The sequence below is a fragment of the Palaemon carinicauda genome, chromosome 28 (genome assembly GCF_036898095.1).
Source record: "Palaemon carinicauda isolate YSFRI2023 chromosome 28, ASM3689809v2, whole genome shotgun sequence".
Lineage (NCBI taxonomy): Eukaryota > Metazoa > Arthropoda > Malacostraca > Decapoda > Palaemonidae > Palaemon > Palaemon carinicauda.
The window spans coordinates 60,634,174-60,651,054 of NC_090752.1; the positions used below are offsets into that span (position 1 = coordinate 60,634,174).

At 38.5% G+C, this 16,881-nt stretch overlaps 1 protein-coding gene across 1 annotated transcript in view; it reads left to right on the top strand.

Moving 5' to 3' along the window:
• The window catches only part of LOC137622065 (protein N-lysine methyltransferase METTL21D-like), a 43,261-nt gene extending 36,198 nt beyond the window's left edge, over positions 1-7,063 (top strand). The window contains exon 4 of the mRNA XM_068352540.1: positions 6,787-7,063. Within this exon, the coding sequence (XP_068208641.1) occupies positions 6,787-7,008 (222 nt within the window). The 3' untranslated portion in view covers positions 7,009-7,063. The remainder of the gene's footprint in view (positions 1-6,786) is intronic.
• The last annotated feature ends 9,818 nt before the right edge of the window (positions 7,064-16,881 follow it).

Consider the following 16,881-nt stretch of genomic DNA (forward strand, 5'->3'; position numbering starts at 1 on the left):
CCGGCTCCGTCAGACGACTAGCTTTTAAGAGCTCCCACAAGTCGTCGCTGTCTGGAGATTCTCAGATGGACTATGGATCTGACCAAGGAACTGGGCCTCCTGGTCAATTTTGAGGAGTCCCAGCTCGTCCCATCCCAGACCATTGTCTACCTGGGTATGGATCTTCAGAGTCGAGCTTTTCGGGCTTTTCCGTCGGCCCCAAGGATCTACTAAGCCCTAGATTGCATCCAGAGCATGCTGAGAAGGAACCGATGCTCAGTCAGGTAGTGGATGAGTCTAACAGGGACACTTTCATCGCTGGCCCTGTTCATCGAGTTAGGGAGACGCCACCTCCGCCCCCTTCAGTATCATCTAGCGGCTCACTGGATAAAGGACATGACGCTAGAGACGATCTCAGTTCCTGTTTCCGAAGAGAGGAGGTCTACTCTCACGTGGTGTAAGAACAGCTTTCTTCTCAAGGAAGTCTACCTTTGGCTGTTCAGAAACCCGACCGCCGTCTCTTCTCTGACGCATCAGACACGGGCTGGGGTGCGACTTTGGACGGACAGGAATGCTCGGGAACATGGAATCAGGAGCTAAGGACACTTCACATCTATTGCAAGGAGCTGTTGGCGGTTCATCTGGCCTTGATAAACTTCAAGTCCCTCCAGCTTAACAAGGTGGTGGAGGTGGACTCTGACAACACCACAGCCTTGGCTTACATCTCCAAGCAGGGAGGGACTCATTCGTGGAAGTTGTTCTAGATCGCAAGGGACCTCCTCATCTGGTTAAAAGATCGAAGCTCACGCTGGTAACGAGGTTCATTCAGGGCGATATGAATGTCATGGCAGATCGCCTTAGCCGGAAGGGTCAGGTCATCCCCACAGAGTGGACCCTTCACAAGAATGTTTGCAGCAGACTTTGGGCCCTGTGGGGTCAGCCAACCATAGATCTGTTCGCTACCTCGATAACCTAGAGGCTCCCGTTGTATTGTTCTCCGATTCCAGACCCAGCAGCAGTTCACGTGGATGCTTTTCTGCTGGATTGGTCCCATCTCGACCTGTATGCATTCCCGCCGTTCAAGATTGTCAACAGGGTACTTCAGAAGTTCGCCTCTCGCAAAGGGACACGGCTGACGTTGGTTGGCTCCGCTCTGGCCCGCGAGAGAATGGTTCATAGAGGTACTGCAATGGCTGGTCGACATTCCCAGGACTCTTCCTCTAGGAGTGGACCTTCTACGTCTACCTCACGTAAAGAAGGTACATCCAAACCTCCACGCTCTTCGTCTGACTGCCTTCAGACTTTCGAAAGACTCTCAAGAGCTAGGGGCTTTTCGAAGGAGGCAGCCAGAGCGATTGCCAGAGCAAGGAGGACATCCACTCTCAGAGTCTATCAGTCTAAAGGGGAAGTCTTCCGAAGCTGGTACAAGGCCAATGCAGTTTCCTCATCCAGTACCACTGTAACCCAGATTGCTGACTTCCTGTTACATCTAAGGAACGTAAGATCCCTTTCAGCTCCTACGATTAAGGGTTACAGAAGTATGTTGGCAGCGGTTTTCCGCCACAGAGGCTTGGATCTTTCCACCAACAAAGATCTACAGGACCTCCTTAGGTCTTTTGAGACCTCAAAGGAACGTCGGTTGTCCACTCCAGGCTGGAATCTAGACGTGGTCCTAAGGTTCCTTATGTCATCAAGATTTGAACCTCTCCAATCAGCCTCTTTTAAGGACCTCACATTAAAAACTCTTTTCCTCGTGTGCTTGACAACAGCTAAAAGAGTAAGTGAGATCCACGCCTTCAGCAGGAACATAGTTTTCACATCTGAAACGGCTACATGTTCCTTGCAGCTCGGTTTTTTGCTAAAACGAGCTTCCTTCACGTCCTTGGCCTAAGTCGTTCGAGATCCCAAGCCTGTCCAACTTGGTGGGGGACGAACTGGAGAGAGTACTTTGCCCAGTTAGAGCTCTTAGGTACTATCTAAAAAGGTCATAACCTTTACGAGGACAATCAGAAGCCTTATGGTGTGCTATCAAGAAGCCTTCTCTTCCAAGGTCTAAGAACTCAGTTTCTTACCTATTCAGGCTCCTGATTAGGGAAGCACATTCTCATCTGAAGGAAGAAGACCTTGCTTTGCTGAAGGTAAGGACACATGAAGTGAGAGCTGTGGCTACTTCAGTGGCCCTCAAACAGAACCGTTCTCTGCAGAGTGTTATGGATGCAACCTATTGGAGAAGCAAGTCAGTGTTCGCATCATTCTATCTCAAAGATGTCCAGTCTCTTTACGAGAACTGCTACACCCTGGGACCATTCGTAGCAACGAATGCAGTAGTAGGCGGGGGCTCAGCCACTACATTCCCATTATCCCATAACCTTTTTAACCTTTCTCTTGAATACTTTTTATGGGTTGTACGGTCGGCTAAGAAGCCTTCCACATCCTTGTTGATTTGGCGGGTGGTCAATTCTTTCTTGAGAAGCGCTGAGGTTAAAGGTTGTGATGAGGTCCTTTAGTATGGGTTGCAGCCCTTTATACTTCAGCACCTAAGAGTCGTTCAGCATCCTAAGAGGACCGCTACGCTCAGTAAGGAAGACGTACTTAATAAAGGCAGAGTAATGGTTCAAGTCGTCTTCCTTACCAGGTACTTATTTATTTTATGTTATTTTTGAATAACTAATAAAATAAAATACGGGATACTTAGCTTCTTTGTTAACATGTATGCTGGTCTCCACCCACCACCCTGGGTGTGAATCAGCTACATGATTATCGGGTAAGATTAATATTGAAAAATGTTATTTTCATTAGTAAAATAAATTTTTGAATATACTTACCCGATAATCATGATTTAATTGACCCACCCTTCCTCCCCATAGAGAACCAGTGGACCGAGGAAAAAATTGAGGTGGTGTTGACAAGAAGTACTGGAGTACCTGACCACAGATGGCGCTGTGGTGTTCACCCCCACCTGTATAGCGATCGCTGGCGTATCCCGACCGTAGATTTCTGTCGGCAACAGAGTTGACAGCTACATGATTATCGGGTAAGTATATTCAAAAATTTATTTTACTAATGAAAATAACATATTTTCTTCCTTTTCTCACATTTCCTTTTTGATTTTACCTATAATCATGGTGCCTAAGAAGCCAAGTTTCAGTACAGGAAGAAGGAAATTCTTTCATTAGAATTGAAGCAAGAAATTATAGAAAAACATGAGAGCAGTGTGCATGTGAGTGATACTGTATGGCTAAACAATATGGCCGGAATAGGCCTATGATCTCGAGGATCATCAAGCTGAAGGCAGCCATTAAAGCAAATAACCATCAAAGGGGTTCACCATTATTACAAGACATCGTAGCAATACCCTGGAAGAGATAGAACGCCTTTTGTTGATTGGGATAAAGGACAAAGAGATTGTTGGCAACGATCATTTGTGAGAAGGGCCAGCGTGATGAACAGAAAGAAAAAAGTGAAGCAAAGAAAATCATGATAGCATTAACAAGCTCTTTTAAATAAGACTTCTCTCTTTTTCTGTTTCTCTCTAAACATAGCATTAACATGTTCTTTAAATAAAATCTCTCTCTCTCTCTCTCTCTCTCTCTCTCTCTCTCTCTCTCTCTCTCTCTCTCTCGTTCTTCTTCACTGTTATAGTGTTAGATACGTCTATTATTTTTTTTTCCGAGAGAGAGAGAGAGAGAGAGAGAGAGAGAGAGAGAGAGAGAGAGAGAGAGAGATTAAACAAAAATGTGTTTAGAGTACATATGATTTTTAACAGCGTCAACGAGTTGAAAAACAATTAAATGTAACTAAGAAAGTAATAACAGCTAATCTGAATTCCTTTATTAACTAAAACAAATATTGATACAAACACACTCGTGTGCGTATGCACAAACACACACACATGTGCAAAAATTGCTACGCAGTAAGAGAGACGGTCGGGGAGGAGGTAGAGATGGTAACTGCGATAACATACCGTAACTCGTCACTGAAAGTGATAAAAATAAAAAATCAAAAGAAAAAAGATGTAAAAAATATGAAATATGAAAATAAAAATAAAAAAATAAATAAGCTAAGTTAGATTAAAATTTCCGTAGTGTAAGTTACGGTATGTTATCGCAGTCACCATCTCTACCTCCTCGCCGATCGTGTCTCCTCGTGCGTGTGCGTGTGTTTGCGCATACGCACACGAGTGTGTTTGTATCAATATTTGTTTTAGTTAATAAAGGAATTCAGATTCGCTGATATTGTTTTTTAAGTTACATTTAACTGTCTTTCAACTCGTTAACGCTGTTAAAAATCATATGTACACAACACATTTTTGTTTAATATCTCATTTTTGTTTAATCTCTCTCTCTCTCTCTCTCTCTCTCTCTCTCTCTCTCTCTCTCTCTCTCTCTCTCTCTCTCTCTCTCTCTCAGAAAAAATTAATAGACGTCTCTAACACTAACAGTGAAGAAGAACAGAGAGAGAGAGAGAGAGAGAGAGAGAGAGAGAGAGAGAGAGAGAGAGAGAGAGAGATTCTTGTTCTTCTTCACTGTTAGTGTTGGAGACGTCTATTAATTTTTTCTGAGAGAGAGAGAGAGAGAGAGAGAGAGAGAGAGAGAGAGAGAGAGAGAAAGAGAGAGAGAGAGAGAGAGAATTTATTTAAAGAACATGTTAACACCATGTCTACCTTCTCGCCGATCGTCCGTCTCCTGGCGTAGCAAATCCTACACCTGCGTTGGCCTGTCTCTAAGGTAAAGTGGCAATAAAACAAAATTTTTATTTATTATTTCTTTATAATTATCTTTTTTACATGCTTCTTTCATATTATGCAGTTATGTTATTGTTATGTGTAATTATGTGTAGCCATTTATTAAGGATTTATTATGGGTTTTTAGGCTGAGGAACGAATTAAATGAATTACCATGTATTCTTATGGGAAAATTCGTTTCTACATCCGATCATTTTCTACATCCGAAGTTGGTTATGGAACGAATTAAATTCGTATGTAGAGGTACCACTGTATTATTATTGTTATTACAAGCTACACTACAACCCTAGTTGGAAAAACAAGATGCTATAAGCTCAAGGGATCCAACAAGGAAGATAGCCCAGTGAGGAAAGGAAACAAGGAAAGGAATGCATTACAGTACAGGAGAAGAAGTACACTGCAAAGATGAACTGGAAGTTACCGTCCTATATGTTTCAGTTGGTTGAAGCTTCATATTGGTGACCAGCTCAATATCATCCACAGCTTATGGATCACCAGATCTAAATATTTTGCAGTTCTATTGATGCATATAAGGAGAGTCTTAAGAAATGAATCGTACTTACAGTGGACGGACATCACACAGAGTTCCATTTACAGATTCTGGATGAATACATTATTAGTCACCCTGTAAAACAGGCATGTGGTGACTTAACAGTATTCACACCAGAGCATATAATATGTATGACTTAACGGGTGTTTGGTTTACTCAGTCTGCAGCCATGGAGACACTCAGATCTGTAAACTGTTCAGTTTTCCACGTGTTGCGTGAATAATCAGTAAAGTACATCCAGCTGAATGAAGATTAAGTTTGATGAGGAATGAATGAATGAAGGATACCTTAATGTGGTGAAAGGGTTTGTGTTTTGCCAGGATTTGCAAAGCTGTACTATAGTCCATTTCTTTTAGCGATGCATATTTGCACTGACTCGCAGCGGTGCCCTTTTAGCTCGGAAAAGTTTCCGGATCGCTGATTGGTTGGACAAGATAATTTTAACCAATCAGCGATCAGGAAACTTTTCCTAGCTAAAAGGGCACCGCCGCGAGTCGGTGCAAATATGCATCGCTAAAAGAAATGGACTATAGTCAGGGACACCCATATTAGGTTGGTTTGATGTGAGCGATCAGACAAAATTCTCCCCATATCACCACTCTGCACTGGCCAGTGTCGTGATGAAAACTGGTCAAACCCCAGGGATGAATGAAAAAGGTCTGAGGGGCCTTTTTCCTGCAGTGGACAAGAAATGACTGTTTTTGTTTTTGTTGACAAGGCAAAGGACTGGATTTGGATGAAGAACTGCATGCGATCAAAGTATTCAGATGAACAATTACCTCGTTTAGTAAGTCTTGAAACTATTTTTATAGAGAGACAGACAGATCATTGATACTTCAGGCTTCTAAATTTTGAGAAATAGGAGATTCCTATTACTGTACCAATGTTATGCATTTGAATTTGGAGATGTATCTGGCATAAGCAGCAACTGTGTGGAATTTGAAGAATGCATCTCCTAGTTTCTGTGTCATAAATATTATGTCACCAGCCAAAACAAACATGACTAAGGAAAGCTATGGGTCTTGGAAATGAAGTACCGTCACTGTTATAAATATGTCGCAAGGTTTTTTTACCATCGTTGAAACTTTACTTACTATGATACCTCATATTGTATTGCCTCATTTACTGCTAGTAGTGTGCTTGGAATTTTTTAATGTTGTGTCCACATCAAGCAAAAACTTCAAGTTGAAGGTACATCTTTAGAATAAGATATTCTTTACATAAGCTAGTGGGAAGTTGACATTTTCAAGTAGCCCAACAATCTCCACTTCATCCCAGCTGTTATTACCATTCTTCTTACTATTTTCCATAGTTTAGTGTGTTGCTAAGGTCCAGAAATATTGAAAATTCCTAGAGGGATAAGAATTATAACAATGATGTTGTTATGGAGTATGTACTTCTAAGTTTATAAACTTGTTGAGATTTCCATGATGAATGCTTACAGCAGTACAGTATGTGTTAAGAGTACAGCGTTTATATTATCAAGTTTTGATGATCTTCTTTTTGATTGCAGTCTCTGGAACCACTCATTTCAACACTGAGAAGTATATCTGGCCCTCACACAACCATCCTGTTGAGTTACGAGGAACGAACCACAGGGAACAAACTCCTTTTACAGGAGAAGTTTTTTGAATTGATGGACCAATATTTCACCAAAACAAAGATACCATTAGAAGATCAGCATGAAGTTTTTAGTAGTGATGAAATTCATTTGTACAAATTTAAATTGAAATAATGTCCATGTCATTTAGACTTGAATTACCTCATAATTATTTACTTTTTTATAATTTTATAGTTTATGAATCATTTCTAAAAATAAAATTATTTTTATGAATGTGTTTGATTGGCTCAGATATAGAATTAATTTCATTTGGTCTTGTCAGTGTTTAGAAGGGTAGTCACTAACAAATACTGGATGCTATTGGGACATAGCTCGCCTTCACTCCATTGAAGTACAGCTATTAAATGCATGCCCTCAGTCTGCTAGAATGTCTCTTGCTTGAGGGTACACTCATATTCACTATTCTATCTTGTTTCTCTTCCTTTTGTTATTTTTTAAAGTTTTTATAGTTTATATGTGAAAGATTTATTTTAGTATTGAAACTCTTCTTAAGATATTTCATTTTAACTGTTCAATACCTGTAGTTTATCTATTTTCTTATTTCCTTTCCTCACTGGGCTATTTTCCCTGTTGGAGCCCTTGGGCTTATAGCATCCTGGCTTTCCAACTAAGGTTGTAGCTTAGCAAGTAATAATAATAATAATAATGAATCATGAACTTGCAAATGGGGCCTATGACATTTTGTCAAAAAGCTCCAGTCTGGAGAAAAACTCTGAGCAATTAACATAAAAACTTGTAGAACTCAGAGGCTAAAAGTGTGAGGTTTATATTTCTGTGCTGATGGTTAGAAGACAAGGCCAAACATTGTCTTCGCTAGCCATCGAAAATTGCGTACAGGATGAATATAGGAATACCTTGCGAGAGCCTTGCTCGTGCCAGGTAATTCGAATAATCCTGCTAATACTTATAAGGAGATATTTTGTAATAGTATTGCTGAAAGTGCTATCAGTAACAAAGGAATAAGGCAGCATTTAGATTTTCCCTGAAGATGTTTTGTTTAATGTAATAAATTGGATAGTGCAAGCAAGCATGGTACCTCACCTTCATAGCATTAGGTATTACTGTTTACGATTGTTGAAAATAATCTAAGCCAATTCGATCAGTTTGTCAGAATGCAGAGAATTTCAAACTAGGGAAATAAGCAACTGGGAAATATAACCATAATACCCACATCATTGTTTTGTAGGTTAATGGAAAACCTTCTATTAGTGTTGTTTGGTTCACTCAAGTTCAGGATTTTCTGGTTTCGGATCATGGGGTTGTATGGAGTTGGTATTAGAGCTTTTATGTTTAAGCCATCTGTCTATTTCATTGTTGATCTTACTGTTCCTTGATTCATTAAGACTTAACATGACAGGTACCTTGGAGTCATTATATTAAGTAGGCGAGTTGTATTCTTTAAAGAAAATTTTAACTTTTTCCAGTTATATATCTGAATGTGAAGTTGGGTATCACTGCTAATCCTCCTAATATTTTTATAGTGATGATTTATCATGTGAAGTTCTGGTGTTAGATCAACTTTTCCTGGAGAGCCGTCCCATTTGCCTTGAAGTAATGACATAATCAAAGGGACTTATTTTGGTTACATAACCACAGTTTGAGAATTGAGATGTTTCATATCCAGCCTATACTATTACGACATCAACGACAGAAAATATATCAACGACAGAAAATAATCTGCTTAGGTATCGTTCTTCTAATGTAAGAATGGCGAGGTTCGTACGTGGAAGAGGAAGCTAGCAGATGCAACATAAAAAAAAAAAAGTGCCTTACTGTGTGCCAGGCAAGCTTTACCAAGAGATGTCAAGTACAGTAGGTCCCAACACTTTGTTAGTTAATCTCACAAGAGTTGTTCAGACTTAATATGATCCATAATTTTTATTGGGATAAGTATTCAGAGTACTGCAGTAGGTGCTGTTATTTTTCTCTTCTTGTTTAACTCATTCAGGCTCATTAAGGCTCCCTATGCAGCCTTTTCTTCCAATTGATGAACTTTTGTTATATCTAGACCCTCATCACTAGCACACTTCATGGAAGGCACTGTAGGAATTATTATTATTACTAGTAAACCTACAAACCTATCTGGGAAAGCAGGATGCTATAAGCCCAAGGGTTCCAACAGGGATTAATAGCCCAGTGAGGAAAGGAAACAAACTATATGAGAAGTCATGAATAAAGAATATAAAATATCTTCAGATCAGCAACAACATTAAAATAGATATATCATATATAAACTATGAAGAGAGACATATCATTCCATTATCTGGTCACAGCTGGAATAAGATCTCTAGAATACTGTGCAGTGTTGATTCATATGGTGGAGAAGGCAAGGCTGTTATAATTAACTGCAATCCTAGCTTTACGTACAGCGTGGCACAGTCTGGGAAGAACTGAATGTAAAGGTTAGTCAATATTATGGAAAATCTTATGCAGGTTAACTGAACAATGGTGATAGAGATTAACATCCAGATCAGGAATAAGAAATTTAATATACCGGAGTTTTTTGTCTAACAAATTAAGATGTAAGTCAGTAGCTGAAGACGAGACAGGAGAACAATAGTAATTAGTGTCTTGCACTGTCCCTTGTGCCCTGAAATGTACTTTTTTTTTCTTCTCTTTTTAACATCATACTTTACTTCCATTCTTGCTTCCTTTAAAGGTTTTAAGGCTACTCATGAATGGCAGAGGCAAAGAACAGTGACAATGTCCTAGAGACTGACCATACTGTATATGCATATAGTCAGTACCCAAGCTCCCTCTCCACCAAAGATATGGCCAGGCAGTGGCTGCTGATGACTCAGAAGGTGGAATACCCTAGAGACTGACCGTATATACAAATGGTCAGTGCCCAGGCCCCCTCTCCATCCAAGCTAGGACTGGGAAGGGCCAGGCAGTGGCTGCTGATGACTCAGCAGGTGGATGTATAGACTCCCCAAAACCCCCATCTTTAGCTCACAAGGATGGTGGGGTTGCAGACACTGCAAGAAACTATCGAGCTTGAGCGGTACTAGATCTCGCGTCCAGCAGAACGCCAGGCAAGAGAAGTTTCCAATACTAAAGTCTCTGTAACTTTTACATCATAATTCTACTTCAAGTCGTCCCCCAGTTGCAACTGCACCAGAACGCCCTCCCAGACCCCTGTATGCTTCCTAAAGCCTACCAAAGGGCCATCTGTATATCTTACCTTACCTTCATTTTGTCCTTAATACTGTCCAACCGGTTCTAAGTTTTACTTAAAAGTGTGATTACACGTTTCCCTCCCACCCCCGTTATGCAGTACTAGGGTGTTGGTAATGTCTTTGCCTGGTGATGGCAAAATTGGGGTTCAAGTCCCGCTCAAACTTGTTAGTTCATTTGGTCACTGCAACCACACCAACCTTGTAAGCTAAGGATGGTGGGTTTTGGGTAGCGTATAGGTCTACCTGCTGAATCATCATCAACCATTGCTTGGTACCTCATTGGTTCTAGCTTGGATGGAGAGGAGGCTTGGGTGCTGATCATATGTATATATGGTCATTCTCTAGGGCATTGTCCTGCTTGATAGAGCAATGTCACTGTCCCATGCCTCTGCCATTCATAAGCAACCTTTAAACAGGCCAAAGGGCCTGGATATATTGCCCAAAATTGATAAATTTAATCCTATTTATTAAGGGTACAGTACATCTACACATTTTCAGAGGCACACCACTGGCCAGTAGTACAGTGGTAACGTGTTTGCCTCGCATTCGCATGGCAGCAGATCGATCCCAGCCCGGGACTGTGAGTTTAAGCTGTTTACTGGGGAGGCCACTGCTGTGGATGGGCACCACAGTTGGGGTTGAGTTTTCCCCTCTGACGTTCTGGTGAGCATCTATTCTAATGAAACTAGAACTGAAACTAGACACCTTTTCCTTTATTTAAGGTTATTTATTTTCTTCTGGTTAAACATTTATGTGAATATTCTAGTAAGTTATGTATGAGGTCATCTGTAAACTGATTAAGACTCGCTGTGCTCTTCATCCAGTAGGAAAAATGGGCACTCAATTCTTGTCACCAAACATCGAAAGGGATTTGTACCTGCTGTTCAGACTTTAGAGAATCATAAAGTATTGGATGCATTAATTTTTCCCTCTTGATGATATTCTAATTAGCCTATAGCAGATTAGAAGGACATATTTTTTTTTAACTTTTATATATTAGGTTACCACTAGGCTAACCTTCAGAAGCCACTATTGTGTGTTATTTCTAGCAAGTGTAAATGGGCCCAATATTTTAATTATCTTTATACACCTTAAAGGAGTCCTCGCTTATCCTCTCAGAATCAAATTGCACTGGAGTAATAAATATGAACGCATCGGAAAAATTGGAAATAGTATATTTCACAACCTGATTTATTGGGATTGTCTTATCCTCGTCAACTCCTACGACTATTGACGCAAAAGGGCTTGGTTAGATTTCGCTAATCGTATCTCTTCTTCTCCATTCCTATTCCTTCTACTTCACGCTTCATAGTCCTCAGTCGTGTAGGCCTGGGTCTTCCAACTCTTCTAGTGCCGTGTGGAGCCCAGTTGAAAGTTCGGTGAACTAATCTCTCTTGGGGAGTGCAAAGAGCATGCCCAAACCATCTCCATCTACCTCTCACCAGGATCTTATCCACATATGGTATTGTCTATTAACAATAAAATGTTTTATTGATAAAATGAAATGGATAATTGATAAAGCAATGAAATAACAAATTAGTTGGTAAAATAATTAATACATTTGTCGAGAACTTATATCTCTTAAGTATGACTATTTATTTAAGGAAATTAGACAATGCCTTCACTAACATATAAGAAACAAATCATATAACCTTTTTGTTTAAGTTTTCTTTCATTTTAAAGGTTTAAAGGCCGCTCATGAATGGCAGAGGCAAGGGATAGTGACATTGCCCTATCAAGCAGGACAATGCCCTAGAGACTGACCATATATACATATGTTCAGCAGCCAAGACCCTTTTCCATCCAAGCTAGGACCAAAGAGAGCTAGGCAATGGCTGCTGATGACTCAGCAGGTAGACCTATAGGCTCCCCCAAACCACCCCCCATCCTCAGTTCACAAGGATGTTGAGGTTGCAGCGAACAAAAAACTATCGAGTTTGAGCGGGACTCGAACCTCGGTCTGGCGTTCACCAGTCAGGGAAATTACCATATCGGCCACCACAACCCTAAATTCCATTTGGGAGTGTGCTGTCCGTGCACTCCATGTGCAACACTGTAGGTATTACTAGAGGGTCATTACGGCATCTCTGCACCCACTGAGTAGCCTTCCACCTTACCTGCATTCCCCTTCTCTTGTTTCCAATATTACTTATATGACTTCATAATACAACGGTCTCCTCAGCTCTACCTGATCATCATCATCTCCTCCTACGCCTATCGACGCAAAGGGCCTCGGTTAGATTTCGCCTGTCGTCTCTATCTTGAGCTTTTAAATCAATACTTCTCCATTCATCATCTACCACTCCGCGCTTCATAGTCCTCAGCCATGTAGGTCTGGGTCTTCCTACTCTTCTAGTGCCTTGTGGAGCCCAGCTGAACGTTTGGTGAACTAATCTCTCTTAGGAAGTGCGAAGAACATGCCCAAAACCATCTCTATCTATGGTCTTAAATTGATAAATATAATCGAATACAGTAACAGTAAACTCAGAGTACATATTCTTAACCAATTAAAGACTCCTAATTACAAAAGTGATTCCCTTCACGATGTAATTGTTCCTCAAGCGTTGAGTAATTCTTTGTTTAGCACTGATTAAAAAAATTTAATTTTATTTGGAAATTTTCCGTAAAAATATACGGATCTCAGCCGTATTTTTAGAAATACAGGCGACCATAATTTTTCCCCTTCTTTATTATTATCTTTCACGGGTTGGTGGCTGTGATATCACCCATTAATGTCAATCTATTCGTTTTTAAAATGGTAAATGCTTGGGAACATTTATTATTATTATTATTATTATTATTATTATTATTATTACTGAAAGCTAAGCTACAACCCTAGTGGAAAAGCAAGATGATATAAGCCCAAGGGCTCCAACAGGGTAAAAATAGCCCAGTGAGGAAAGGAAATAAGGAAATAAATAAATAATATAAGAAGTAATGAACAATAAAAATGGAATATTTTACCGTTTTTTACAGCAAAATTTTAAAAAGTGAATGTCATGTGATTCCAGGTGTCAAACTGTACTAAGAATGACACAAAGACGAGTATTTTGAGTAATGCACAATGAATAGCAGGATATCCTGTAGAAGATATACAGGAATGTCGCTTCTATTGTGTGAGTCATGATTTTTTTTCGAATGAAGTAATCCGAGAAGTTCCATCATCGCAATGATGATTTTGAAATGTATGAGGAAAGTCAGAAATTTTATAATCAATTATACTCTTTATGATTTCATGATTCGTGTCGAAGTCTAGAAATTTCCTAAAGATTTTAGTCTTTTTGCAATTAGAAAAAAAAGGACTGCCATTATTGCAATTAAGATGAGTGAAATGTATGAAGAAAGCCAGAAATTTTATTAATAAATTTTAGTCTTTTTGTTTTCGTAATTCGTGTCGGTCTAGAAATTTCCTAAAGATTTTAGTCATTTTGCAATTAGAACAGAAAGAAGTTCCATTATCGTAATGATGATTTTGAAATGTATGAAGAAAGCCAGAAATTTTATTAATCAATTATACTCTATGAATTCGTAGTTACAAATTTTTTAATGATTTTAGGCTTTTTTTTTTTTTCCAAAGCCCCGAAGACTAATCTTTTTTGTTGATCTGTCACGTAGAAAACTATAAAAAAAAAAACAAATGGGGGATATATACTATTGCATCCTAAAACAAGGTTAAAAATATCCTTGAAAAAATTTATAGCAGACATTATAGGTAAAGAATGGTGGCGAGCCTTGCTAATTTTAGAGAAGGATTACACACACACACACACACACACACACATATATATATATATATATATATATATATATATATATATATATATATATATATATATATATATATATATGATATAATTTTGGGTATTGGCTGTCATGTAAAGACAATATACAGACATGTGTGGAAGGATATGTCTGAGGCCTTTGTCCTGTAGTGAACTAGCAATAGCTGATGATGATGATGACACACACATACACACACATACACACACACACTGATAGGTTCTAACTAGGTTAAGTTCATCATAATCATTATTATCATCATCACTATCTCCTCTTACACCCATTAACACAAAGGACCTCAGTTTGATTTCGCCTGTTGTCTCTATCTTGAGCTTTTAAATCAATACTTCTCCATTCATCATCATCTATTTCACGGTTCATAGTCCTCAGCCATGTGGGCCTGGGTCTTTCAACTCTTCTAGTGCATTGTGAAGCCCAGTTAGGTGAAATAATCTCCCTTGTACTAGAGGTTAGGCCTAGCTAGTAAAACTTGCTATAGGCCTACTTCTCGCACTCAGTACATAAGGGTATCATGAGGAAGATGATTTCTAATATCCGTCCATGAGACAGATTATACGAATTGAAGTGTTCAAAATGGCAATTTAGGTATTTTAGAAATTTGAAGTTGGTAGGAGTGCCCGAATGTTGAGTGGGAGTAAACTCATGTTAAAAAGACATTATTATTATTATTATTATTATTATTATTATTATTATTATTATTATTATTATTATTATTATTATTATTACTTGTTAAGCTACAACCCTAGTTGGAAAAGTAGGTTGCTATAAGACCGAGGGCTCCAACAGGGGGAATAGCCCAGAGAGGAAAGGAAATAAGAAAACTACAAGAAAAGTGATTAACAATTAATATAAAATATTCTAAGAACAGTAACTACATTAGAATAAATATTTCATATATAAACTAAAAAACTGAAAAAGAAAAAATTGAAATAAGATAAAATAATGTGCCCGAGTTTACCCTCAAGCAAGAGAACTCTACCCCAAGACAGTGGAAGACCATGGTACAGAGACTATGGCACTATCCAAGACCAGAGAACAATGGTTTGATTTTGAAGTGTCCTTCTAGAAGAGCTGCTTACCATAGCTAAAGAGTCTCTTCTGCTCTTAATAAGATGAAAGTAGCTCCTGAATAATTAGATTGAAGTAGTTAACCCCTTGAGCGATTAAGAATTGTTTGGTAATCTCAGTGTTATCAGGTGTATGAGGACAGAGGAGAATCTGTAAAGAATAGGCCAGACTATTCGGTGTATGTGTAGGCAAACTGGCCTAATGTATGCATAAGAACAAGGCAGATGGTCTCTATTCAGAATATTCAGACCAGTAACTGATTAAAGGCAAGAGTTTGTCTGACAGTGGATTAGTTAAGAAAAAAATATATATCCAGACAGACAGGCAGAAAGACTTCTATAATACTAATATATTTTCATTTATTTCTCTAAAAGAAGCCAAGTTTAGCTTTGCATCTTAGATTGAGTGTTCTGACAAATTCAAATTCAATTAGATAAAAACAGTATCTAAATCTTGAGTCTTTATAAATCAATAAGGTTGTACAATCAGGCGTTGGTATGGAGGCATCGCGGTCTAGGGACGATCTTTGCTCAGTTTGCGTCCTTTAGCTGATCAAGCTTTATATCCTGATTTACCTTCGTTCGTGCTTTTTTTTTTCTTGTCCATTCTCCTCTTAACTTTTACTTCTTATGGCAACTGTTGGATTTCCCCAGTTTCCTAGTAGATCTATATATCCCAAATTTGTAAATTCAATGCAAAAGTATATTTGAAACGTGTTTCCATTCTTTTTCAGTTTTATGTTGTCGATATGATCACTGCGGTTCTTTGGAAGAGGTGACGATGACAAGAACAGATGGAGGGGAACAAGTGAGAGATGCTCTTATGGAAAACAAAAACATAAAAGAAGAGGAAGGGGCTGTGGGGAGATGGCAGTCACAGTGTTTATGAAATGAGTAATGAGATATGTGTTCTGTTGTCTTTCATGTAAGAGTATTTTTCAATTAGATGTCAGAGTATTCAAGCATAATGATTGGTAGATTGATCCCGTTTAAAGCAATCGAATTTCAAAGAATAGTTCTCATAAAGAACTTTGGGATTCTGTATGAAAGAAGCTGGCGAAAGCTGTTGAAGTGAAGGGTTTCGAATGCTCATTAATCGTTTCTAAACACTGATTAAACTGTAGGATCAAGGGGACGAGTTTCTTAAGGCTCATTAAGGTTTTAAATAGAGAGGGACTTGTTTCTAAATATGCATTAAGGTTTTGAATTGAGAGGGACGAGTTTCTAAATGCTCATTAAGGTTTTAAATTGAGAGGGACTAGTTTCTATATATGCATTAAGGTTTTGAATTGAGAAGGACGAGTTTCTAAATGCGCATTAAGGTTTTGTGTTGAGAGGGACGAAGGTTTTGAATTGAGAGGGACAAGTTTTTTAAACTCTTATTTAGGTTTTGAATTGAGAGGGACGAGTTTTTTAAAATCTTATCAAGGTTTTGAATTGAGAGAGACGAGTTTTTAATCTTTCATTAGGGTACTGAATTGAGAGGGACGAGTTTTTTAAACTCATATTAAGATTATGAATTGAAAGGAACGAGTTCTAAATACTCTTTAAGGTTTTTAATTGAGAGGGACGAGTTTTTAAACATATCTATTAAGAATTGAATTTTACATTTGTATCTACTGTTTCTCACACACACACACACACACACACACACACACATATATATATATATATAATATATATATGAGAGTAGAGGATAAATTAATATATTTTTTATTATACGAGTGGTCATAGCCTAAATATGTATTCTGAAATCATAAATTTCGTGTCTGAGATTTAAAATTGGTCAAAATTGTTATACTGTGCTAGATATAAAGAATATAATATACTGGTCTGGTCTTGATACCATGTATCATTTAGTTTAAAGGATACATAAAAGAGGTTACATTTATATATCCTCCATCACATTTTTTATTCAGTAAAATAAATGGAATTTTAAG